Source organism: Phocoena phocoena, chromosome 5 (assembly GCF_963924675.1).
Source record: "Phocoena phocoena chromosome 5, mPhoPho1.1, whole genome shotgun sequence".
Lineage (NCBI taxonomy): Eukaryota > Metazoa > Chordata > Mammalia > Artiodactyla > Phocoenidae > Phocoena > Phocoena phocoena.
This window is the reverse complement of record NC_089223.1, coordinates 52,275,506-52,303,260: the sequence shown is the minus strand read 5'-3', so window position 1 is coordinate 52,303,260 and position 27,755 is coordinate 52,275,506. Positions and strand designations below refer to the sequence as shown.

Here is a 27,755-nt window from a genome sequence, read left to right as displayed (position 1 = left end):
ATCTATTTCACAGGACCAAGTAAACATGAAGTTCTTCCTTTTTACCTGCCTTTTGGCTGTTGCTCTTGCAAAGCATGTAAGTATAATAAGATATTTATGAGTATCTATTACCTGAATATAAGAATAGTGAATCTTTTATGCAGACAATGGCAGGGGTAGGCAGCAAGGAAGTGTGACCTTTAAAACCTATAATCAAAGATGACGTTGGCCTCACCTTACACAAGATATCAAGGTGGACAAAAATACTTTTTATAAAGTGTTCTCCTTGTAGGGTTGGAAAGATTTTAGTCTTAGGTTAAAAGGCATACACTTTCTTCCATATCTGTTTGAATTTACTGGGGAACTATTTTCACTCCAAGAACCACTTCCTAAAAGTTAGAAACATATTAAACCATAACACGGACATCGTTCAAAGTTCAGGAGAGCGACAGGTAAAATGTAGATTCCCAAACCATCTCTCAAGCACATGTCAGAATTCCGTCATTCTTGACTACAGTACCTCAGCAGATATGATACTTAGACAGGAAACAAGCATGTGTTGAAGAGTGCTAACTTTGAAAATTACTTGCCAAATAACCTAACGCAAAGTCATCCCTTAACTTCTCAAAGCATCGTATTCTTCTAGTAAGAATGTAATAATAATATTCATATCACACGATGATAAAGAAGGACTAGATTCTTCATGTGAAGTGCTTCGAAGACACAGGCACACAATCTATTAACTTCCTCAGGAGTAACTCAGTTTTTTCCTTACCCTGCAGCCTGTGTTGCCAATCCCTCTTCCACCCAGTGTCTCACTCCCTACAAATGCACTATATCATCAGGGTAACCAGAGTTCTTTGCCTCCTTTGCATTTCCATATCTCACATATCAATCTTGAAAAGTTTTTGTTATTAAGTTTAGAGCCAATCCAAGAGCATAGCCAGAGTAAGAATTCTAGTTAGGCAAACAGAAAAATATAGTAATAATACTTCAGGGATCAATCTTACACCAAGCTTCATTATTTCTTTCTTCTGTTTATAATCTCCTAGTCTTAACTACTCTTCTTCCTTTCTCTCTAAATCAGTAATTGTCAGTATTTCCCTTAAGATTAATTAAATCTAGCAATTAACATAAATGAAATAAAACAAAATGTGATGGTATTATAATATTTTAAAATTCTGTAGCACATCTGCACATACATCATATTATATTTTAAACTGTGACAGGATTAATATCAAATATTGAAAAACTAACTCAACACTTCCTAAAAGCAATAAATACATTAAGCTATAAAAAGGATTCATTTGAAGTACAGAATGATTTGCTTATTAATATTAGAGCATATAATATTACAATAATAATGAAAAAAATCAACTAAACACTACACACTTCCAGAAACAAATTTCTAAAAGTCTCTTGCCATCAAAACAAGAACAATAAAAACAAAACAAAACAAAAATAGTGAGATAGCTTTGCATTTAAAATCTACCATAAAACTGAAACTTGTATTTGTTTTTGTTTCTTTTATAGGAGATGGAACATGTCTCCTCCAGTGAGGTAAGACACTTTGGTGTCAACATAAAATCCTTTCACTTAGTAAAAACATAATATGCCCTAAACTCTTGTCCTTAAAATAGTTTTTCACCAGTGAGTCTAGAACTACAGTCAGAGACAATTAGAAGTGAAGCCATAAAAAAAAAGTAGATATGGAGGAGTAAAGACCAAGAAATCTACACATTCAAATCACCAAGATTAGATTTGTGCATTTTTTCTGAAGACCTCTCAATATTAATGATGTTTGTTCACAAGTCGTGATGAACATTTTGTGAGTACAATGACAGGAATCCATTCTATGTTTCTGCAATGAGGACTCAAGCTTTTCTGGAACTATGTTAAATGCTACTTTCCAAATGACTTCCTGGCCATAACAGATGCCCACAGACAACTTCAAGGTCACCTAAGCATTTTCTTGTTTTCTTGTGGTGTATTTAATCTCTTTTAAAAAGACAAAACATGATAACAATAAAAAAAAAGAACATTGGAAATTGTACAGAGGAAATATTTTCTTTCTTCTCTGTGGATGATATTTGGGAGAGCTTTTGATTCAGTTATTCATAAACCAAAGCACAATGAAAAATTAGTTAGTTATCTGAAATATAATAATTATGTAGAGGGAGTGAAACTTTGGCTAACTTTGTTGTGTAATTCAGGTAAAAACTAATATGTTATCTACCCAATGGATAATGGTTGTAGATTGATATTGTATTAAGCTAGAATGAATTTAATTTAGGTAAATAAGTAATATTGTCTTTCTCTTTAAGGAATCTATCAACATGTCCCAGGAAGTAAGTCCTAAATTCTTAAATTAAATATATTTTAACTTTCTTTTTTTAATCAAAGTTATAAAATAAATTTATTTAGTTCGTAGAAATATAAGCAGGGAAAGAATATGGTCCTTCATCCCAGCAAGGTACATCCTGATTACTTTAGTTTGTTAATCTTCGATTGATGAGACTGCTTTTCCTATCAAACATGGGTCACTTTCTCATTCAGCCAAAAAGATTATTATTTTTTATTATGATTATGAAAATGGTGATGTTTTCATTGTTTCGCCAAAATGCTATGGACTAACATGAAAAGAATTCCAGGAAAAGACTTGTGAGCCATTTTTGAGCCACAATTTTAAAGCAGAATATCTTAGAAAGAATTTCTTGTTAAAAGTTCATCACCTTTACTTTTCTTCCTTAATTCTGTACCCTTTTGTTCAAAAAATTATATTTTCTTTGCTATCACTTTATGCTCAAGAATATTACCCTGGATTTCAGTAAATGCTATATCTTTTTGGTTTTGTTTTCTTTTAGGAGAACATTTGTTCCACATTCTGTGAGGTACATATTGATTTCACATCAGTAGTACAATGTGAAGTAAAATATAGTATTAGAACCACATTGAAATTAACCTGGATTTGGAAAATATATTTCAAGTCAATCAAATTTGAAAACCAAGATTATCTTTAAAGAATGAGACCAAAAGTATACCATCTTCTCTTAGTTCTATGACTAATTCAAATGAAGAAAATATATCTTCCCATGAATCAACTAATACATTTCATTCCCAGATTCTATGAGGAATGAAGAACTTGTCTTTTAATGGTTTTCATTCTTGAAGTCTCAAACTTATTTTCTTCTTTCTAAAATTATTTTTCTATTGCAATATTTTCTTAAAATTGACTCAATCAATTTGTTTATCACAGAAACAATATATATTTACTTCCAAAGGCATGTTAGTTGGGTTAATGATTTATTTTTCCTAATACATAATAAAATAAGTAAGGACTATTACAATGAGAACGAAAAGCTTATCCATGACTTGCCTAAAATTATCTTGTGCATCCATTCATTCCCTTGACAAAGCACTTATTCAACAAGAACTATGCCCCCAACACTACCTTAGCCTCTAGGAGTACAATAATAAATGTGTTAATCTCTGGAGATACAACAATAAATGCAATAAACAATGATAAATACCACTGGTTGTATGTTTATCACCAAATAGAAAATTCTACTATAATTCATACAAAACTCTTACAATGTACATTGGTGCTCTTTGACAGACATATCCGGTATCTGACTCCAGAGGAAAGTACATTTTAAATCAAGCCAGTGTCAAATCAAGAACCTACCATTCACCTTCAGTGTAGTTTTAGCCTGAAAAACCTCTCAATATTGCTTAGGGCAGTGTTTCTCAAAGCGCTACCTTTCAAGTAACAGCATCAGCATCACCTGGGCATGCTTATGCACTTTAAAATTTGAGAACCTCTTGTTTAAGCGGAGGTGAAAGAGAGAATGGTCACTAGTATAATAAAGACATGCTGTGGTAGAAATATCCAAGCAATGAGCACAGTGGGAAAAAGTGTCTGGAAAGGAAGAAGCATAGCCATGGCCCGGAAGCTTGTGTCCTGAGGCATAGCCTGAAGACTTCCTGCTTAGTGTCTAGGAAGTCTGCTTTACGGTTTCTCTAAGCTTCAGGTCTGTCTCAAACGGAGAGCCAATGGCAGCCTCTCATAAATAACAATTGTGTCCTGTAGAAAGGGTTTGCAGGATTTAGTTTGTCACACACCTCACTAGTCCTACTTTGTAATATTTTTGTCTCCTGTCTACACTCCCTAGGCATCTGATATTGTATGAATAACATAGAATTGATGAAAGCTTTAAAATGAAACATATTTTCAGTCACATGTTATTAATTTTACATAGAGTGAGGGCTCTCAGTAATTTATTTAATCTGTAATAAATAACATAATTTCTCAGTAATAGTAGCTTGGGCCATAATTATATTTAATTAACTGCCCCTTCTACTCTAGTACAACTTTAAGGCTAAATCATGCAGGTTAAGTTAATTCTTCTTTTCTTCCCCTAAGGAACCTGCTGAAGTTCCCAGGGAGGTAAGTAATTTTCATTCAAATAAAATGGAATTCATATCACCCAGCCCTGTTTTCTTTTTGTGTATTTTTATAGCAAGTGCTTTTGTTTTCTTAACAGAAAGTTAAGGTTACTGTGGAAGATAAGCAATACCTGAAACAACTGGTAAATTTCTTGTACAAATTATAATTTCAAGTAAACCATGATAGTGTTGTTGTTTCTTCTCCCAAATGTTCACACAACTCATTCCATCCCAATGAGTTATTTACCCCCAATTTATAGTAAGTAATATATTTTTTGTTACTTTAATTTCCAGCTATTATCTTATCAAACTTGTGGATTTATAGTTTAAGAAAAATGAGTGTTGGGCAATTATCCAACTGATTTTGAAGGAATTACGAACTTTAGAAAATGTATTTCAAGTTTAAATGGTGTGAGTGAGATACCAGTGTAGTTGAGGTGTCACGTTTTTGTCCACTCAACTTCTCTTTGACAACAGTGTCATAGAAAGATACCGCAAGTGTAAAGGTTTCCAAGCCATATATAGGAGGTCATGTAACCCATCCTCTGCGGATTAGAGAAGCTTGCTGTGTGCACAAGGAAAGAGAACCTGTTTTGGAGTTAGCAACTTATATTCCAACCACAACTTCACAAATCATTACTTAACCTCTCCAAGCTACAGTTTCCTCAACTAAAAATGAAGATAGTTATATTGACCCTGAGGAATTACATTAGATGATATGTATTTCAATTATGCAAAAAATTGCTTGGAGCACAGTAGTTAGGTGCATCTAAAAAGAAGGTAACAATTATTATTATCATATCCCTACACAGAGCAGACATACCTGCTAAAACCTTTAGAACAGAAGCAGTCTTTCTTTGAATACTTAAAAATTGGGACTCCCCAGATAAGACCTCTCTTTTTAGGAAATTCTGACTGCCAGAAAGGCCATTCTTAACTTTGTCAAAATGCTTCTAGTAGCATTTTTCTTTTGTACCACTCTTTTAAGGTAATTCTGAATTCATCCAATAATTATTCCCAGGCAATTCTAAAGATGAGTTGACATTCTACATGCCCATTTATTTTCAAATCTCTATGAAATTAAAATTCTCCTGAGTGAAGATGGCACTGTGGCTTTATATTTAGTCTCTAAAACAATCATCAGAGTCAGATCAAAGGCTCTGGAATTTACTAGAATATTTATTGAGCCTGATAGATAGATAGATAGAAGACAGATAGATAGATAGACATAGCAGGCACTATGAAAACTGCTATATATTTTAACAAATATAATCCTACATGGTAAACAATGCTCAGATAAATTAAGCAATATGAGCAGGGTCATGGATTCCAATACCCAGGATTAAGGGAATTAAAGTTCAGTTCTATCTGACTCCAAAGACCAGACTTCTTACATACATGGAAAAGAAAATGACAGACACTTACCTTCTAATTCAAGAAATGTTCCTTTCCTTTCTTATACATACCTTTGGTTTTTCCACATAGATATTGTTCTGGAGGCCTTAATAATCAGATAATTTCTTTAATTTTGCAATTTATTATAAATGTAGGAACAGTTACAATAAATGTTATGTTACTAAACTATTCTTGTTAGGTAAATTTGCCACCATTTATAAATTATCTAATTCAATAAAGTTCTAAGTAACTTGGTTCTTCCAAAATCTGCTTTTGACACAAGGAGGAAATTCAGCATTAGAGTAAATATTGATAATTTTCTTTCTCTCTAGAGCAAAATAAGTCAGTTTTATCAGAAGTTCCCCCAATATATCCAGGCTCTATATCAAGGTCCAACTCTTATGTACCCATGGGTTCAAGTTAAGAGAAGTGCTGAGCCCTTTATTCCCACTGTGGTGAGTGCTGCTTTTTTATTTGTTGTTTGCTTGTTTGTTTTTCTTTTTGTTTTTGGTGAGGGATGAGTTCAGGATAAATATATGTAAAATAGCTAGAGGCAAAATGTCCCAACGACTTGTAACTGAGAAAGCAGAACAAATGCAAATAAAATCTTGTAGTCCAGAAATTAAATAGCAAACAAAAAATAGCCCAAATGTAGTAACAAATAACAATAGTAACCATAGTGACAAATAAGAAATTTAATTTGAATTGTTCTAAGTGTATGTTCCTACATCATTTTGCTTGGCTCCTCAAACAAGTCTCTAATATATGAGGGGATAGTAATCATTAATTTCATGTAACAAAAATATTGTATTGTTAAGAAAATACGAGAAAGTGAAGTAACTTGCCCAAGTTCCAAGTACTCTCTACCATTTTGTTTCATAAAGCAGTCTGTCTTAAGGAACTTTTTCTCATATGAGGAATAAATAACAAAAGTTTTCCTGACCCTTTTTTTGGTTACAAAGCAGACAGCAGCTCTCTACCAGTGAGGTAAGGCATTTTCCTACAAAGTCAATACCCTGGTAACTAGCAAGATATTATACACTTATTATACACTGTACTAGACAGTCTTTGATGTAGTTTTTAAGCAATAAATCTAGATTTATATAATATAGGAAAATCGGATCTTTAGATCTCAAAGAAAAATCTGGGGAAGGCAGAACAAAAATGTACACATCCAAGGATACAAAGATTAGATCTGTTCTAGTAGACCTTGCCAAAAATGTTAACACTACTTCTTTTTAAAGGTCACCATTAATATTGCTATCACACCAGAAGACATGGTGTAGATATTACATTTTATAAACAGAGTGGGAGGAATCCAATGTATCATTCTGAAATAAGAACTCTAATTCATCCAGATCCATACAAAGTGCTGTTATCCAAACGTCTTCCAGCATATCACACATGATTAAATACATTTTCACGTTACACAAGAAATTGCCTAGTTTTTTTTTTTTTTTTTATGGTACACGGGCCTCTCACTGTTGTGGCTTCTCTCGTTGCGGAGCACAGGCTCCGGACACGCAGGCTCAGCGGCCATGGCTCACGAGCCCAGCCGCTCCGCGGCATGTGGGATCTTCCCGGACCGGGGCACGAACCCGTGTCCCTTGCATCGGCAGGTGGACTCTCAACCACTGCGCCTCCAGGGAAGCCCAAGAAATTGCCTAGTTTTATTCCTATTTAATAATGAATGAAAAAGTTCAGAAAACAGAAATAATTTTACGAGTAAGATTAAATGCATCATTTCAATTTTTTTTAAGGAATCTGTCAGTTCCTCTCAGGAAGTAAGTCAAAACCACTTATATTAAATATAGTTAAGAAATTACTTTTTAGTTTGTTATGGTTATAAAGTAAATATTACTTATTTTGCATAAATATAAGCGGGAAACAATGTGGCTATGCATCCAGTCAGATAAAATGTATTTATATATTTATTGGTTCATTGATGAGATATGTCATTCATCACTCACTTAAGAAATATGTATTTAGCAAGTATTATGTCCTTACATGATCTTAGATCTTTGGGATACAACAGCGATTGAAAACACAATAAAAATAAAATTAATTATTCTTCTTTATAAAAGAGGGGTTTTCTGCATATATTCAAGATGAAATTATGTATAACCAATACAGTGAGAATAAAATGCCTAATTCGTTTTTAAATTTTTTTAAGGAAAATTCAAAGAAGACTGTTGATATGGTAAGGTATTATTTCTATATGAAGCTCTATTTAACTCATATTTTCAAAAACTAATATGAATAGTTAGGTCTATCTGAAATGTTCTGCTTTTAATAAAATAGAGTTATATTTGTAAGTTACTTAAAAATATAATTTCTCTCCACCTTTTAATGTGTTTCTCTCAATTGCCCTGAATTCTTTCAATTAATCCTTCCATGTAAGCCAGACTTTCCACATAAGTTTTATATGGTTCCACTACCTCTTTCTTTTTTTTAATCAAACTTTTACTATTTTTTGAACTGGAAATTTTACTTTTTCTTTTTTACCTTTCATACTAATATCCTTTTTGTAACATGAGAAATATCTTTAATTCCACAAATATCAAAAATATACTGCTAAGGATTCAATCATCCTGGTCCCCAGATTTTGATTACTTTTTTTATTTCTCAAGGAATCTTCTAGTAGCTTATATAGTGAGGAGAATGGTACTTTTAATATAAAACAATTAGTTTATTAAGAAATACTGTGCTTTCCTGTTAATTATTTTAAGTAAATTAGGTATTGATAATTTTTTAACAGAGCCACATCAAAATAGCCATTAGACATAAAGAAAAACGTGTAAGAAATATACACAGAGTCATTTTAGAGGTCTGAAATGAAGTAGATACATAGCCAAGAGTAGCTGTTTTACTCCATGCTTTTGATAATGTTCAACTGGACTCTGGTTCATTGGTAATAGTAATTTTTAAAATAAGCCAAAGCCAAATCAACATCCTGTCAATTGCCTTCACCATAGTTCTACCCTGAGTCTCTCTCACTGTTTAAAGTGTTGAATACTGGATTGGGTTATGAGTTGTGTAAATCACAGGTTCAAGAACACTTGCTGTGTTACAGTGAGCCAAATGTGTAAGCACAATGGGAAAACTTCCTGGGAGAGGAAGTTTTGGAGAGCATGGATTGTAGCCCACAGTCTTGTGGCCTGAGGCACAGCCCAACATCTTCATCTTCACTGTAGGAGGAAGCATTCTTTACCCTTTCTCTCAAATTGGGGGTACCCAGGCACTAAAAAAAAGAAAACAATGATCTTCCCAGAAAGGGCATGCAGGCTCTGCCACATACCTCAACAGCCTGATTAGTTTTAGTTTTTCTCCTTTCTCTCTCTCTCTCTCTCTCCTCACCTTTGCATCTGCATATACTCCATGAGAATTTGACATTATATGAACAATATAGGTAAATGGAAAATTCAAAATATATTTTCAGTCAAATATCATATGGACACAGAGAATGCTTTGATAATGAATATTTAAACTCATTAAATCCATAATACATTCCTATAATGTAGTACTTTGTTTTTTGGTAACAGTGGTTTTGCCTTGAATTATTAAAATAATTAGCTCTAATTCTCTACTATAATGATATAGACAAAATTACTCGTGAGCTATCTAAGTAAAGCTGATCCTCATTTTCTTTCCCTAAGGAATCAACCGAAGTACTCACTAAGGTAAGAAATTTCCGTTCAAACAAAACTAATTACATATTATCCCATATTTTCTTTTGTATTTATCACAGTTTATTTTTATTATTAACAGAAAACTACATTGACTGAAGAAGGAAAGAATCGCCTAAATTTTCTGGTAAATTTTCCATGCAAGCCTTTGTAGCACAACCAGTCTCAGCTTGGACACTGAACTGCGATCCTCTCAAAAAATATAAACAAAAAAATGCTATTTTTAATACAGTCTAATTTCTATAAAAGTCTTCCCTATACTTTGTCAAAACTATTACAAAAACATTCTCCCATTGTACTAATTGGATCATTGCCATGTATCCACTCAACCATTATTCCCCAGTTATTCTAAAAACCCATTGATTTTTCATTTTGTAAAAACAGGAAATTATCCTGAAGGCAGATGTCACTGTGTTTAATTCCAATTTTAATCTCTATAATAATCTATAGTTGGACCCATATAGATGGTTCAAAATACAACACAGAGGAGAGGGATATTTATTAATATGTGACAGGCATTATACCAAGTGCTCTCTCTATATTAATTCATTTACTTCTACGAGGTAAGTGACACTCAGAGATTAACAACTGACTCAGTGTCACAGATTCTTCTAAGATAAATCACACATTCTATATGACTCTCAGGACAAGGGTGTTTCCACCAGACATGGAAAAGAAGCCACAATCTGAGACACTTATTTAGTAAATTAAGAAATTATCCCCTTGCCTTCTTACACACACCTTTTTTTTCTTTTCTTTTTTTTTCTGCTTAAATACTTTGGCATTAGGGTCTGAAATAACCAAAGAATATTCTTAATCCTACAGTTTATTTTATGAATGTAAACATAGAGTTAATTTTATATGAATAACCTCTCCTTTGCTTAAGTCTGTTTGGTATCATTTAGAATTTATCGAAATAAATAAAGCTTTAGTTTATTTGGTTATGTCCAAGAGTGCTCTGACGCATTGGATAACGGAAAAGTTATATTTTTTTCTAGGACAAAATCAACCAATATTATCAGAAATTAACCTGGCCCCAGTATCTCAAGACTATTTCTCAGTATCAGAAAACTATGAAGCCATGGAATCACGTTAAGACAAATGTTGTCCCCTATCTGGTGAGTTCTCCCTTTTATTTTTAATTTTAAAAACGGATTTATCTTTTATAGTAAAAATAAGATAGGGAAATTAAATTCCAGCAAGCTCTCAAGTAGAAGCTGAAACAAAATTAAGTAAAAATTCTAGGCTGGAAATTAAATTAAATTAATCATATAGTACAAATATAGTTACAATAAGCAGAAATAATTATAATGATAAATTGTGTTTACATTGGATTTAAATTTCTTAAGTGTTTGCTTATAACATTTCAGTTTATTCCTACAGCAATTTTTCAAGTTGGGTCAGCATAGAGAATATGACTTCCATTTCACAGAAGTATCTGAAATTCCAAAAAGTAGCCTGACACAGCTCTAATTAACATTTCACCTTTATTTCATTTTTTAAAAAATGTGACTTAGGAAACTTTTTAAACATTAGGAATAAGTGGGAGAGCAGGAAATTGCACCCAGAGAACTGACAGTTTAACATAAAAATATAGGATTGGAATCAGAAGCCCTGACATAAATAAGCTTTTGACTTTGGTCAAGTCACTTCATTTTTTCAGGATTTTAAAAATATGATTTAATTTATTAGATATACATGTAGCATTTAAAGATATCTGTCCTATAATTAGAAAAAATAAGAATTTAGCATCTGTAGTTTGAATATGAGATGCCAAAATGATGCTCTAAATATTTCCATGGGGTGGTAAATATTCTTTTTGCTTTTTATTATAAGCACATAACTAAAATATATTATTCCTTTCTCTTTTAAAGAGATACCTTTAAGATTCTTGAATTAACTGCTTCTACTTGATTATGGTATCTTTAGGCTTATAATTTAAACAATAAATAGGATTTTTGTATGAAGAATGCATAATGTTAATAGAGTTTCAACTTTAATTAAGTCATACTTGGTTTATGAAATATTTTAAATTTTGCTTACACCTTTTTGATTCACAAATGTAAGTGATCTGTGTATGTGCATGCATTTTATAAATATTTTGAAAATAAATTATAGGAAAGTTTCTCTATAGCTGATAACACATTCAGCCAGAAGCAACAGCTCTGGGTGGAAATTGTCACAAGCTTAATGGTCACAAGGATGTTAACTTATCACCTTTGAGTTCAGACTCAGAATTTCAGTTTGGTGGAAGAGAGTTTTCCTACACAAGCTAGTTTAAAACAAATTCTCTCCATTATTTTCTCTGGAAAAATCACCACTGTTTTAAATACACAAAATCTACTTTTCTTAGTGTCTCTCTTTGACATTTTAACCATTGCTTTAAAGCCAGGATGAAGGGCCAAGGAGACGAATAAACATCAGTGTTGCTTTTTTGTGCAGTCACCTTTTCTTTTTCTTACGTTGTCCTTGCAGTATATAGGTCATCTCCAATCTTGGAATTCTGTCTCACTCAAGTTATCTTCTTGTTCCTTTTATATGTCCTGCAATGAGACAAAGTAGGTTTCAGAGAAATGAGTAATAACAGTGGTAGTAATTTATTGAGGCCTTACAATGCTAGTCACAATTCTAAGCCCTTTGCCTATATTAAAAAATTTCATATTCACAAAAAACCAAGGAGGTGGTTAATATTATCAGCCAATTTGAGATAAGGAAACTGAGGCCCATGGAAGTTAAAAAAACTTGTTCATAATCACCCTGCAGAAGTGGAAGAGCCAAGACTCTAACACAGATTTCCAGCTCTAGGACTCCAACACACCACTACTGATGCCAAACTACACCTAAAGTCCACCTAGGGGATTTTTTGGCTTTAAGTACATTGTCACAAACATGATTTGCTTTGTCATGTCATTTTGGCTCTCCAAATGATGAAAATGGATCAGACAACTTCAAAAAATGATTTTATGTGAGAAGAATAATAACTATTGTGAATAAGAGCTGAAATCACAGCTGTATTTTATAAATAGCAATATGTCCATTGCTATAGTTATTTATACATTTGTTTTACACTTTTCAAAAGCTGATCACGTATTCTATACTGTGAGAGACATGAGGGAGACAGAAATAAGGTACCAAACTTATCCTCATTAAGCTCTATGCTAGACAAAGATACAGGAATGGCAATACGAGGTGCCAGATGCTAAATTAGAGGCATGAGAAGTAGCTGGTAGTACAAAAAGTTCGTGATGCATCAGACTTAAGTCATAAACTAAGTCTTTCAGATAATTAAAACTAGACTAAGCAAAGCAATGGCAGAGAAAAAATGAAGTCAAAAGGTATTGAATTGGCAGAAAAATTACAAAAGAAATAGAGAAACAAAAAAATGCACAATAGATTTTAATAATTTTAAGCAATTTCTTAAAGTATCAGCCCAAGGTCATTTTGCATAATGATTTTTTTCCCTAAAACCTAGATTTCAATTAGATAAAAGGGTTTTAAATGTAGAAAGCATTTTATGTCTAATAAACTATTTAGAAAATAAGAATAAATTTTCCTTCAAAATTGGCTAAAAATGTAAATATTTACCACTTAATGAATAAATATAAATATTTCTTTTATATGCAGGATTGAAGAACCTGGCTATCAATTTTCACTCATTCATTAAATTGCTCCACAAATAGTTATTAAAACCTTACTATGGGGCTTCCCTGGTGGCTCAGTGGTTGACAGTCCACCTGCCGATGCAGGGGACACGGGTTCGTGCCCTGGTCCAGGAAGATCCCACATGTCGCGGAGCGGCTGGGCCCATGAGCCATGGCCGCTGAGCCTGGGCGTCCGGAGCCTGTGCTCCGCAACGGGAGAGGCCCCAACAGTGAGAGGCCCGAGTACCGCAAAAACAAACAAACAAAAAAACATCTACTATGTGCTAGGTATCATGTTGAACACTAAAATATATTAACTAATAATCATTATAAATAACAACATTCTGCTAGAATAGGATGGATGGGTGTGTGTTCTGTATACAAGCATACATTGTTTCTTGAATATAAATCTAATAGATAATATTGTATTATCTTTTTCTTTTTAGGCTTGACTGGAAAATCTATCTTCTACATTTTCTTATCTACCACTTTACTTCATACTACCAACATGTTTGGAGAGGCCCACTAATAAGACACAAATGTTGAGAGAAAGGAAGACTGTGCAGAATATTTCCTGAATTATTTATATTCTCCCTGTTAGTTCATGTTGAATATACTGGGTTTGTATGGTGGTTTCATAAAACTTAGTTGATGATTATTTAAAATACTTTCCCTACTCTTTCTGAGTTGCAGAACTACATTTCTTTTCCTCTGAAAATAAAATTTCAAGTGCATTCTTTGGTGTGTAATCATCATTTCCATTGTTCATACTGGCCCACTAGGCTATGGATGATAATATAAACGGTCCTTTAACAATCAGTTTACACCAGCTTGATTACCACCAAAATAACTGTACACTTTCTGGGTAATGCAATTTTAGTTCTCATAATGGATAACCTTGAACACTACAAATTATATTCTCCAAACACAGCTAGGTTTACAGTACTATTCAACCATTGTTTTACCAATTTTTGATTTATTTGTGCTCATAATCTATCACAGCATTAATCCCAAATCTTCACCAGATCCCTCAATCCTCCTATCCCGGGTCACATTGTCACACTAAAGTAGGGAGTCAGGCATTGAGAACATAAACCTTCCAAGGCCCCCCATAAATGGTATCAACAAATGGAGAAACAGGAAATGCAAAGAAGTGGATTCATGCATGGAATGTAAGGGAAAACTCTAAGGGGGTGACATGTCCAAGAAGACAAAGGGATAGGGAAAGATAAAGGAAAGTTGATTTAGGAGGAAGGAATAAAGATGAAAATTATTTGAGCTTAGAAATTTGTGTTAAGCATCTGCTTATGATGGGAAAACACTGGAGGAGTTTTCACAGGGGAGTGACATTACATGATATGTACCTTTGGTGAAAAGATTTGAAAATTGGAGACTTTTTCTTAGACACGGTAGAATACTCCAATCCTTTAACCCTCTCATTGTATTCCATTCTGTCCAAGCCCTCTTAGGCTCGCTTCTTATTCAAGCTGAACACTGAAGTGTTTTTCAGAAGGAGGTAACATATGCCATATATTTTGAAAGGGTAAGAGGTAGAAGCTAAGATAATTCTTCTTTGCCTTCGTAGAACACTCCATCCCTTTTTTCTTTGTCTTCGTAGAACACTCTATCCCTTAACACTCTTATTACATTCCATTTCCTCTATTTCTTATTCGCCTCACTTCCTTTCTTGCACAGCTCAGAATTCACCCTTGATTTTTTAAAATATCATCTTGATAACTCGTGTAATTCTTTGCACCTCTGTACTTAATCCTATGGGAAAACATCCAAACAGGAACTAAATTTCTATTGCCACTCCATGCAAGGAGCTGAGCACTAAAGTAAGTTTGTTTTTTAACATTGTTGGTCACCAAAGACTACTTATCAAAATTTGTCTTGTTGGCATTAGAGTTAGCAGCCTTCTTCAACACTCCCTGGAAAAAATCTCACTGGAAAAATATTTGCCTTTCTACTTTATTGACAAATATTTTGTCCATCAAGCCTAAACACTATCCACCTCCCTAGTATGACACTTCAATAACTTGATCTAACTCTGAACGTAACTTTAACTGTCTCCTTCAAGTCTCAAGGGATGTGGTGATCTTCCTCTAGTTCAAAGCTAACAGCTTTTTGGTGCTTTTTAAATTTACTCTGTAGGCTTTCCTGGTGGCGCAGTGGTTGAGAGTCTGCCTGCCGATGCAGGGGACACGGGATCGTGCCCCGGTCCTGGAGGATACCACATGCGACGTAGCGGCTGGGCCCGTGAGCCATGGCCGGTGAGCCTGTGCGTCTAGAGCCTGCGCGTCCAGAGCCTGTGCTCCAGAATGGGAGAGACCACAACAGAGAGAGGCCCGCGTACTACAAAAAAAAAAAAAAAATTTCCTCTGTAATCTATCCTTTTCAATGATGTTCAGTGGGGCAAAGTAATAATGATGATTATCATATCTAAAACCATTTGAACAGCTATGTGCAGGGTAATTTATATATTTGTCTCAATTATCCTTACAATTATTAATATTACTCATAGTTCCTTTTTTTTAGAAGAGATTAGTGTTTATTACATCTGCCATATTAATTTAATATAGGCCACATTTATTTATGATCCAGTAAAGGTTTTTTATGTGTTATGTGCAACCTTTAGTGTACATATAAGGGTCATTAAAATTATTGTGCTCAGTACATTTAAATATATATATATATTTAACATCTTTATTGGGGTATAATTGCTTTACAATTGTGTGTTAGTTTCTGCTTCATAACAAAGTGAATCAGTTATACATGTACATATGTTCCCATATCTCTTCCCTTCTGCATCTCCCTCCCTCCCACCCTCCTTATCCCACTCCTCCAGGCTGTCACAAAGCACCGAGCTGATCTCCCTGTGCTATGCGGCTGCTTGCCACTAGCTATCTACCTTACGTTTGGTAGTGTGTATATGTCCATGCCTCTCTCTCGCTTTGTCACAGCTCACCCTTCCCCCTCCCCATATACTCAAGTCCCTTATAGTAGGTCTGTGTCTTTATTCCTGTCTTACCCCTAGGTTCTTCATGACATTATTTTTTCTTAACTTCCATATATATGTGTTAGCCTACGGTATTTGTCTTTCTCTTTCTGACTTACTTCACTCTGTATGACAGACTCTAGGTCTATCTACCTCATTACAAATAGCTCAATTTCGTTTCTTTTTATGGCTGAGTAATATTCCATTGTATATATGTGCCACTTCTTCTTTATCCATTCATCCGATGATGGACACTTAGGTTGTTTCCATCTCTGGGCTATTGTAAATAGAGCTGCAATGAACATTTTGGTACATGACTCTTTTTGAATTACGGTTTTCTCAGGGTATATGCCCAGTAGTGAGATTGCTGGGTTATATGGTAGTTCTATTTGTAGTTATTTAAGGAACCTCCATACTGTTCTCCCACCAGCAGTGCAAGAGTGTTCCCTTTTCTCCACACCCTCTCTAGCATTTATTGTTTCTAGACTTTTTGATGATGGCCATTCTGACTGGTGTGAGATGATATCTCATTGTAGTTTTGATTTTTATGATTAATGATGTTGAGCATTCTTTCATGTGTTTGTTGGCAGTCTGTATATCTTCTTTGGAAAAATGTCTATTTAGGTCTTCTGCCCATTTTTGGATTGGGTTGTTTTTTTGTTATTGAGCTGCATGAGCTGCTTATAAATATTGGAAATTAATCCTTTGTCAGTTGCTTCATTTGCAAATATTTTCTCCCATTCTGAGGGTTGTATTTTGGTCTTGTTTATGGTTTCCTTTGCTGTGCAAAAGCCTTTAAGTTTCATTAGGTCTCATTTGTTTATTTTTGTTTTTATTTCCATTTCTCTAAGATGTGGGTCAAAAAGGATCTTGCTGTGATTTATGTCATAGAGTGTTCTGCTTATGTTTTCCTCTAAGAGTTTGATAGTTTCTGGCCTTACATTTAGGTCTTTAATCCATTTTGAGCTTATTTTTGTGTATGGTGTTAGGGAGTGATCTAATCTCATACTTTTACATGTACCTGTCCAGTTTTCCCAGAAGCACTTATTGAAGAGCTGTCCTTTTTCCACTGTACATTCCTGCTTCCTTTATCAAAGATAAGGTGACAATATGTGCATGGGTTTATCTTTGGGCTTTCTATCCTGACTTCAGACTATACTACAAAGCTACAGTAATGAAGACAGTATGGTACTGGTACTCTTATATTTCTAATAGCTATTAATATTATAACTTGCAGATGAGGAAATTTTAGTAGAAAAAGAATAAGTTGTCCCTAGGGGCATCATTCTATTTGGACCTGTTGATATTTACTTCCTGGTAATTTTCCCGTTGTGGAGCACAGGCTCTGGACGTGCAGGCTCAGCGGTCATGGCTCACGGGCCCAGCCGCTCTGCGGCATGTGGGATCTTCCCACACCGGGGCACGAACCCGCATTCTCTGCATCGGCAGGCAGACTCTCAACCACTGCGCCACTAGGGAAGCCCCGTGGTAATTCTTATAACAGTCTTTATCTAGCTACTTTTTATAGGTATTTTGCAGGACTTCTTTTCTTTCTCCTGCACAAACATTGATGTTCTCTAGGGCTCTGACCTCAGCCACTTCTTTTCAAATTCAACATATTTTTTCCAAAATGTGTTATCCACTTTAAACATTTTAATTGCCACATAACAATCAGCTGATAAAATCAACTCCTAATTATCTAGATAACTTCAGCTCTAAATTTCTGTCCCCCAATATTAGACAAACATACTCAATTGACTTCTGAAACTCTCTATATGGTTAGCTTCCCAAATTAAAATGTAAGTAATATTAGAGGTAACATGTAAGCAGAGCTTCACTTGAGTCCCCAGTGTTAAAACATTATCTGGTATTTGGATGAATTCCATATATTCCATATATTTCAGACCTAATATTTTATTACAGTAGACTAAACTGGAGCAAAGCATTTATCATAGCTCCTAAATTTTTATGCCATAGCACATGGTGAAAACACCTTTAGGACCTGAAATGTTTCCCAGTAGGTGATACCAATCTCCCAGTGAATCTATAAAAAGAAAATCTCAATAAAGCACCCATAGAATGGCTATGTTTAAGCAATTTTATTTCCTGGTAAGCCCTCCAAGACAAATTAATTGCAAAGTGTATCCCTAGGTAAGTAAATGAGATGACTTCCACTTAAGGAAGTTTAGCCAGAAGCCAATTAGTTGTTGAAAGACATCTGCCAAAAAACATAGTTTGGACTTTGATGTCATTTATGTTAAGTAATGCTGACAGTAGTTAAATAGCGGAACCAGATTTTATGTGAAGGGTCTTCCTAGTCAGACTAATAAAGCCATACATTCTTTTGTCACTCTCTAGAAGAGAAGTACAAAATACATTTTATATTTTCTGAAACAACCAATTTATAATATTAATGTTCATAGGGTCAATCAAAATGAAGCTTTTATTTTGGGCCTGCATTGTGTGTGTCGCTTCTGCAAGGGTGAGCAAATGGACTTTTTAAATTACAGCAATAATATACCCATCAAGTAATTATAGACAGGGATTCGTGTTAATGGTATAAATTATTATAGTGTTGATAATGATGCAGCAGAGAGATATGTTAATGGACATGTGGTTTGCTGTGCCAAACTTTTCAAAAGAAATTTTTAAAAATCTGAATTTAAAAAGTTGTGTAATCTGAAAATGAATAAACAGCAAGGAGAAGAAGTGAATTCAGAAATGCAGTGGGCTGGAGAAAGATAAAATTAAAGGGAACCAGAATTCCATGAAGATGATCTTCACTGGTTATATCTTCAAATTATAGAAAACTGGATTAGGCTTCCTCTGGCAGTGAAGTCCCACTGCTGGAAGTATTTATGTAGAGTCACAAGGAATACTTAATGGAGTTAAAGTAAATGGACTTAATGACTACCAGTGTATTATAAATAGATGAGCCTCTAATGTAAGAAATAGCTGATGGAAAATTCTTAATCCTAGCCAACAAGTGAGCTAAATATCCTCTTTTGGAAAAAGAGAAAATTATGACATCTACTCCATAGGATGGCTTTGAAGATTAAATATGATAATTATGTAAAGTACTTAACAGAGCACCTATGATATAGTAGGAGCTCAAATGCTACTTGATATTATTAACTATTATTATCAGATTATTGACTGATACTACTAATTATCACCCTGTGAAAATTTCAAGATATTTTCCAATCTCCTAAAATCACCTGAATTAAACTCTAATTGTTAAAATAGTAAATGATGAGTTTCCTACACTATCTTGTCATTCTTATCTCATACTCTGTTGTATAATCTGTGAGAAATTCATAAAAGATATTGAAGCTTAACTGGAAAACAACTGGACATATGTTCCTTCTGCAACTGTTAAGAGGTGGCTACAAACCACATACATACAGACAAACACACACACAAATGCAAACAAAACCTGAAAGGTGAAAGAGAACAGCAAAACAAGATATATGAAAAAGACTGAATGATTTTTCAGATGGTAAGATTTATGTACATGTAGAAAATTACAAACCGAAATCTATCAGCCAATATAAAATTTCCTGAGACAATGGTCTATGTTAAAAAAATATAATGATGATAACAATAATAAACAACTAATTTATACTAGCGATTTATATTTCAAGAAGAAATTAACTATATTAATAATACAGTTGTACAAATTCTTCAGTAATAAAATCTTGGTACAGATGTTTTCAAATGAATAACCATAGTCAATTAATATTTTTCCTTTTGTTTTAGAAGTGTTTCTACTTCATTGATGAGGTAAAACTTTTTTTCATCTGTGTATAAATGTATTTGTTTTTACCTTAAAGTATATTTTACATTTTAAAACTCTGATTTTTTACAAGGCAATTTTGTGACAACTATTGCTGTTAAATTATATTTATATTATTGAATATTAATGCTATTAATCTCTTCTTATTTGATAGAAAAATATTTGTGGAGTATAAATGTATTTGTGTTAAACATATTTACTGTAAGGTCTTTATTTCTTTTAAATGAGCAGAAGCATTAAGTAAGTGTACTCCCTTTAGAGTGTGATAAAATTTTTGCTATACCCAGGTTTCCTCCTCATGCCTCTATGAAATTTTATGACAATACTTTACTAAGTTTACTTCAGCAAACTAAGAGATTAATCTGGGAAGGCTTTGCCTGTATGAAAGATTAGAGCAGAAGAAAGCATGACCTAGGAATTACCAGCAGGAGGAGTATGTCCCAAAATGTTAAATGACTTCTGTGCAGCAAATACTCATAAATTATCACGACGCAGGACACTAAAACATTCATCACTTGACATATATTAGAATTTTTTTAGTTCTTTGTCATTTTTACCTCAATTCTGATGACAGGAGCATGCTAAGAACATGATACTGGTATCTACCCACAAGCGTGCAGTAGAGAAACATGACAATCTAGCAAGGAAAGGCCAAGAGATATGATCTGGATGTGTGCAGTTTGAACCAAATACCATTAGATATATGGAGAAGAAGTAGAAAGGTTTTGAAAATAATTTTTTAAATGAAAACAATGAGATAATACTTTGAATTTCTTATAAGAGTTAAGATTTTAATCTTAAGAATCTAGGGCTCTCTGGTCACAGTATGAATCATTGACATTTGTCTCTGTGAACACTCTGGAACATCTATCACTTGTGTATTATGCATCATACCTTCAGGTGACAATATGATCCAGGAGCAAATATTTTATCTCAGTAATTCAGGAAACCAACCTAAAATTGGAGAGAATATGATACACAATATTAAATTTTAATGAAGAAGCTTGATAGCTGGGAAACAGTAACCCAGACACAAGCAAAGAAACCTTGTCTGTTCTTTCCAATATCTAAGATCTAGCATGTGGACAGCACAGAGGAGGCACTCTATTTTTTTTTTTTTAATTTTTGAAAATCTATCAAGAAAAACAAAATATCCCAAAGCTACTGAGGAAAAATCTACATTCATTGATAAGTTATATTGCAAAGCCTTGTTTAGTCCCTAGGGATTTTGTGATAAACCTAAATGATGATCTAATGTAAATATCTGGTGTAAATAAGTCACTAGCCAAAGAATTAATCAAAACACTTGGTTCCCTGTACCTAAGTATTTGTAAATAGTTATGAACAAGAAAATTTAAAGAGGGTGTAGAAAAACTGGAACCAGTAGGACATTAAAATCAGTCATTGCCGATCTACTTTGTAATAAGGTATTTAGAATAACAGGACTGGGTCTACACAGTCATAGGAAAGCAAAGCAAACAACTATATTGCTTAAGAAAGAAAATTCTACGTTACTCACACAGTTTTGGCAGTTATAGTCACTCAGAATGCCAGTAGAGATCTAAAGAAAGATTTTTTTCAGGGACCTGAAACTTAAAACCAACTTTGTTTTCTTTGTTGTTTTAGAATTTTGTCTCATCCGGTGGAGAGGTAAAATATATCTATATTTGTTTATATTTTAAGAAATATAAATATATTTTAAGAAATATATTTTATATTATTAATTTTCTTTTTAAAATAGCATTTTCTGTCTAATAACATTAAATAATTCAGTATTATTAAGTTTTTCCCTGAAAAGCTAAATAATTTCATAACATGTTATCTTTTCTTGTTGTGATGGTCTCACTTAAAAATGCATCTATAAGGATGAGCATATTTATATTTACACATATTGTAATTTTTTATTCATATTGATATCCTGCCCAATTTCACTGCCACTTCATTAGGTAAATACTTTTAAATGAAAATTATATAAATAAAGTTTTATATCATAGAAATGTATTGCTGATTAAAAAAGGCAGCATTTTCCAACAAATATGAAAATTGGGTCTATGTTTATCAATAGTGCATGTTACTGACAGGTTAACTTGGAATACATGAAAAGAAAATAGCTCCATCAACCAGTTACCATTAAAATAAACATATGATAAGAAATATTAAATATGGCTTTTTATATTTTAAATGATATTTATGTTATATAAATTTTTACTTTCTTGGATTATAATTGGGCTATGCAATGAATCAAAGAATCTAGAGTCTTAATATATAAACAAATACATACCAAATTTGCTCAGAAAACTGACAAAGTTATAATAGGAAATAAAACTTCATGTGTGTGAGACTAAGAAATGTCTTAATTTTCTATAAATTCTTACATAAGGTTGTGACCTTGGAGCTCCCTGACAGTTTTACATACATGTAATAGACAAAGCTAGAGAAGTTAAAGGAAAATGAGGAGGTCCTTCTACCAAAAAATAATCATGTGAAATGTAATAGTAAATGCATTAGTAATATTTAGAATTTTCTCATTTAAAACACTATCGGGAAAATTAAATATGAAAAGCCCATAGTATATATTGTGAAATGATCATCACAATTAGTTAACATCCATCACCACGTATAGTTACACTTTTTTCTCGTGATGAAAACTTTTAAGATCTGCACTCTTAGCAACTGTTAAACACACAATATGGTATTGTTAACCATAGCCAATTATATCTCAATTGGGAAAAAAAAAAAAAAAAGCCAGCAGTCATCCACATCCAGTCTGCTTTCCTTCTTAATAACAATTTAAGATGCCTAGCCTTGAAGGAGTAGAAGCTTTGAGGAAGGGTGGGAGGAATTCAGAAGGACAGCTAGAAAAGGTATAACTAAGTGAATGCACCCTTGGGGGCACTTTAGAGACTCAGCGGGTCCTGAGGGCATCCAGCTAGGCGTGCTGTGCAGATAAAGAGGCTTGGAAGGACTGATCCTACACTGTGCATCTTCTTTTCTTCTATTGTTGTCCTGGCCTAGCTGGCATATTGTGCAGTTTATAACACTCCAAGTCACTGACACACAAAATATTTCCTTTTACATTGAAGTTTTTTTCCATTTTCTTCAGAAATGATTAGTTCTTATTTTGTAAGTGATGCAAGCACATTAGCCTTGAGAATGAGACTAAATTGGAATTCTTTAAAAAATAACCTTTACTCATTGTACATCATCACAGTCATAACATAAGTAATGTAGCGATAAGATAGAGGTAATGACTTTAACTGACTTCTTTGCTCTCGTTTAGGATTACAGCGGCAATCCTGACAGTCCTTACCCAGTTAACCCAACTCTGAATATTCCTTATCCCATACCAGACAGTGATTTCACTCCTCCTGTCTATCTTACAAGGAATAAGTTCCCCAATTACCCTGGGAATCCTGACCGTGATGCCGGGGTACCCTCATATCCCTGGGTTCTCACTGCTCCTGGAGCACCCCCTACCACATTCCTAGTTTTCCCATACCTTCTTGGTTGTCCCATCATCCTCCCCCTCCTTGGGCTTTCCGCCTTCTTCCTCCCTCAAAAAGACCTATGGGACCTTATTTCCCACCTGATACAGCTGCACCTACTGCAGCCGATCCATATGTACCTAAGTCTCTTGCCCCACCTACAACAAACCCACCTTCTATCCCAGAGACTGAGCCACCTGCTGTGACAGAGCCTGATGAAGCAGAAATTGCAGCAGCTGCCCCAGGACCTCAGTCCTCTATTTCTCTTGACCAGGTGGGTTGCCTCAGTCTTACTCCTGTTATGCATGAGAGGTGTAGGAGCAGGAAAGAAACAGTCTCTCCACAAGCAAATATATACTGTATCAGCTGAAATATTTTGTACAGCTTTACTGAGACACAATGACATACCAATACTGAAAGTGTATACTTTGGTAAATTTTGACATATTTATACACACCCATGAAAAAAATCACCAGGATAATGAATATATCCACCACAGCCAGAAGGTTCCTCCTGTTTTTTTTTAATATTCCCACCCTCCCCTTTTTTCTTGTCCTTGATCTATTTTCTGTCAGTACAGATTGGTTTGCATTTTCCAGAATATTATATAGGTAGAATCATACTGTATATACTTTTTTGTGTGTGGTTTCTTTCACTCAGCACAATTATTTTGAGATTTATCCATGTAGTTATGCATATCAATAGTTCAGTCTTTTTATTTTTTTAGAAAGTAGTATTAGATTATATGGATGTATCATAAATTTTTACCCATTTATTTGCTGATGAACATTTTAATTTCCAAATTTGATGCCATTTATTTATATCCAATTATATATTGAATACCGTACTGGCTTAAATTGCAATATTCAATAAAAGGGATTAGATGGACAGCCCTGTCTTATTTCTGACATTAGGGGAAAGTTTTATTTTAGGATACCATTAGGTTACTGTGATTTTCACATTTAGTAAACAGGAACAGAGAAACATTTTGATCTAAAGCTAATTTTTCCCATTGCAGAGATCAAACTATTCTGAGTGCCTTGTGAAATCTGAGCTTTTTTTACTCTGGCTTGTATGATCAAAAACTTTTTCCTGCTCTGTGCGAGCGCTAGAAATTGTTCCATTTTGTCCTTTCAGGTGGTTCTTTACCTGACCTGAGGTAGTATCTTCATATGAATAATATATACTTGGTTGAAAACCTTAGGATAACATATTTATTTATTTATTATTTAATTTATTTATATTAAAGTATAGTTGATTTACGATATATTAGTTTTAGGTATACATCATAGTGATTTGATATTTTTATAATTATACTCCATATACACTAATATGTATAAAATAGATAACTAATAAGAAAAAAAGTTGAAAGAAAAAAAAGAGTTATTACAAAACAGTGGCTGTATTTCCCTGTGCTGTACAATATATTTTTGTTGCTTATCTATTTTATACATAGGAGTTTATATCTCCTAATCCCATACCCCTATCTTGCCCCTCCTAGCTTCCTTCTCCCCATTGATAACCACTAGTTTCTTCTCTATAATTGTAAGTCTTTTTCTGTTTTGTTATATACATTCGTTTTAATTTTTAGATCCCATATATAAGTGATAACATAGAGTATTTGTCTTTCTCTGTCTGACTTATTTCACTAAGCATAATACTCCTACATCCATTCACGTTGTTGCAGATGGGAGAATTTCATTCTTGATTATGGCTGAGTAATATTCAATTGTATGTGTGTATATGTATATATATCACATCTTTATCCATTCATCTATTGATGGACACATGCATTGTTTTCATATCTTGGCTATTGTAAATAATGCTGCTATGAACATAGGCTAACATTTTTAGATCTTTGTATCTATGTCTTTGTCCCCCATTTTCCTTCAGATTCTCTGCCTTGTGAATTTCAGCTATCTTGGTCTTCCTGGGCACCCAGGTCCATCTCCTTCACTAAGTCCTGGAAACAATCCAGGCAGTAAGATAGGACAATCATAGGGTTCATCTCCTTTGCTTCCTGTCTCTTAGGGATTGGTGTTCTTCATAACTTGATGTTTAGATCTTGAGAAACTGTTGCTTCTCATATTTTTGTTATTTTAAAAATTTGTTTCAGGCAGTTTATCTTACTCATATTACCTAAAGAATAGTTCTCTGAACTTTTTTAAAACAATGATTTTTTGAAAAATATTTAGAAGCACTTTGTCCCCAAGTTTTAGTAAATGTCCCTATTTTATAAAAGGGAAAGTGGGATTCCAAAGTACTTCAAAGATACTCTGAACCCTGGGCACAGGCTGAAAACAAATGAGAGCTTAAACCCAGCAGTGAATAATTTCTAAAGTATATTGTTACTAATTGAATATTCCTAGTAGTTGTTTCCTAGAAGGGGGTACCAACTTTTCTTCTTGTTCCCTTGTTCTGACAGGGATCAGAATCAAGTTAAATGGTTGCTTGGAACTGCTCCAGAGAAGTCTGAAGAGCCATCATTATTCTCCAATACTCCACACATTAACATGTTTCTTCAGTAGGTTTCTTTGACACAAAGCACTCTCCTTCTACCAGTATATACATACTTGTAGTTCATGACTGACACGAAGGTAGAGAGAAATTTAAGAAAGTATGGATAAAAAGAAATTGATAAAAAAAAAAGGACCTTGAAAACACTGCTAAATATCTTAGACTGTTTCCTGTAGCCAAAGGAATTTATAAATGACCTTCATTGGGTAATTTGACCAGTTCTTTGTTTCCAAAAGCTAAGTCTGATGGCTTAGAGTATTCTAAATATGAGTTATGAAGAAATCACCAGGGCACACTTCTTAAGGAATAAAGATTACCCAGAAAAGATAGGTCTAATACTAGGAAATGAAGTACATTTTATCATTTTGTTGTGTGTTTTGTTTTTTAGGTAAAGAAATGAAATTTTCAAGAGAAGAGAGTGCCATGCATTTGTTTCTGTAAGTCATACATGATCATGAGATTTTAAAATCATGAATTATATAGATGTCATCTTCTGAACCCACTTTTGAATATATTTTTACTATATGAAATTCAGAAAGTGGGGTATGGAGAGGTACTGCCAGTCTGTGCCTAAGATCTCTGAAATTAGGAACACATACCCTGTGTAAGAAACTCAGGCAACTTTTGGACAGTTCTTCCTGACATTGATCCATATGGATTATGACTTGAATATCCTAAAATAATAGAGGTCAATATAGGGAAGAAACTTCCATAGGGGGAAGGGGGTTGGGTTGAGTTATGGGTGAAAGAAACCATTGTTAAAGTTCTCACAGATCATTTTCTATGTTATTTATTCAACTGCCATTCTTACCCCACATTGAGAACCACTGCTTTAGAAAACAAATAAACAAAGAGACAATTTAGATCTCAAATCTCCTGTCCCCACCTCCTCCCTTGCACCAGCCTTGCCTCCCACTTGTCATTACACACTGTCCTGGGAAGAAAGGCACTGGTCAACTAGCTCATTGGTTACACTCATTCCAAGCTCTTATTCCTTTATCCCTTTGTAAAGCTGTTCCAATTTTACTGTTATAAACATTCACTGGACAGGAAAATGGCAAGGCTTTATTTGACTGTCAGCCAAATCAGAATTTCTACTGAGGTGACATCAGTACTTAAAGTAGAATTGAAGACCAAACTTGATAGCCTTTAGTACTGTTGATGCTGCCTCTTAACAGCAGCTTTGCCAAGGAAATTAAAAGGCTTAAATGTTGAGTTAAACCCTGTCTACTGCTATATTCTTTGGGTTTTTTATTTGTTTTACTCTTATATAAGATAAAAGGATATTAATTAGGGAATTAGTTCAAGATATTATGTAAATTTAACAATTTTCAATATGTATTTGCATTTCATTCCTTATTATATTAATTACTTAATTCACAACAGATAAAGGAAAGAGTACTACTTTTCTGGAAAAGTCTTTTAAGGCAGAGAAGGAATTCTACTTCAAGTCATTCAGTATTAGGAGACTGTTGATCTGAACCCAACACTCATACACAAAAAAGTTCTGTATAATATATACATATGTGCAAATAAATCATAGCATTGAATTAACATTGCACTTTTAAATTGTTACAAGAATGCATAATATCTACAAGAAGATAGAGGAAAACAAGCTTGATTCTCTTAAATGTGCCATTGAATTGTAGCATGAATTTGTACATGACCATTCAATATAGTCCCTTAACATTAAAATCATAAAGCAGCAAAAGCAATTCTCTATAATACAAGTCATTTGGTACGTTTTACACAAAACTAATATTTTTTTTTCCCTTTTCAGGAATAACTGGTGGAGAAATCAGTGAAAGCTAG

At 33.7% G+C, this 27,755-nt stretch overlaps 1 protein-coding gene across 1 annotated transcript; it reads left to right on the top strand.

The window, feature by feature from the left end:
- Positions 1-25: 25 nt before the first annotated feature.
- Positions 26-27,755, top strand: LOC136123162 (alpha-S2-casein-like). The gene is made up of 17 exons (XM_065877225.1): positions 26-76; positions 1,513-1,539; positions 2,304-2,327; positions 2,411-2,452; positions 2,844-2,870; positions 4,403-4,426; positions 4,524-4,568; positions 6,153-6,275; positions 6,639-6,676; positions 6,786-6,807; positions 7,994-8,020; positions 9,477-9,500; positions 9,589-9,633; positions 10,505-10,624; positions 23,222-23,371; positions 25,320-25,407; positions 27,724-27,755. The coding sequence occupies exons 1-17, from the start codon at positions 26-28 to the stop codon at positions 27,753-27,755; spliced, it is 909 nt and encodes a 302-aa protein (XP_065733297.1).

Coding starts and splice junctions, on each gene's coding strand:
- LOC136123162 (XM_065877225.1), top strand. CDS start 26: ATGAAGTTCTTCCTTTTTACCTGCCTTTTGGCTGTTGCTCTTGCAAAG. Junction 6,276..6,638: donor AGCCCTTTATTCCCACTGTG/GTGAGTGCTGCT, acceptor TGTATTGTTAAG/AAAATACGAGAAAGTGAAGT. Junction 6,677..6,785: donor GTAACTTGCCCAAGTTCCAA/GTACTCTCTACC, acceptor GTTACAAAGCAG/ACAGCAGCTCTCTACCAGTG.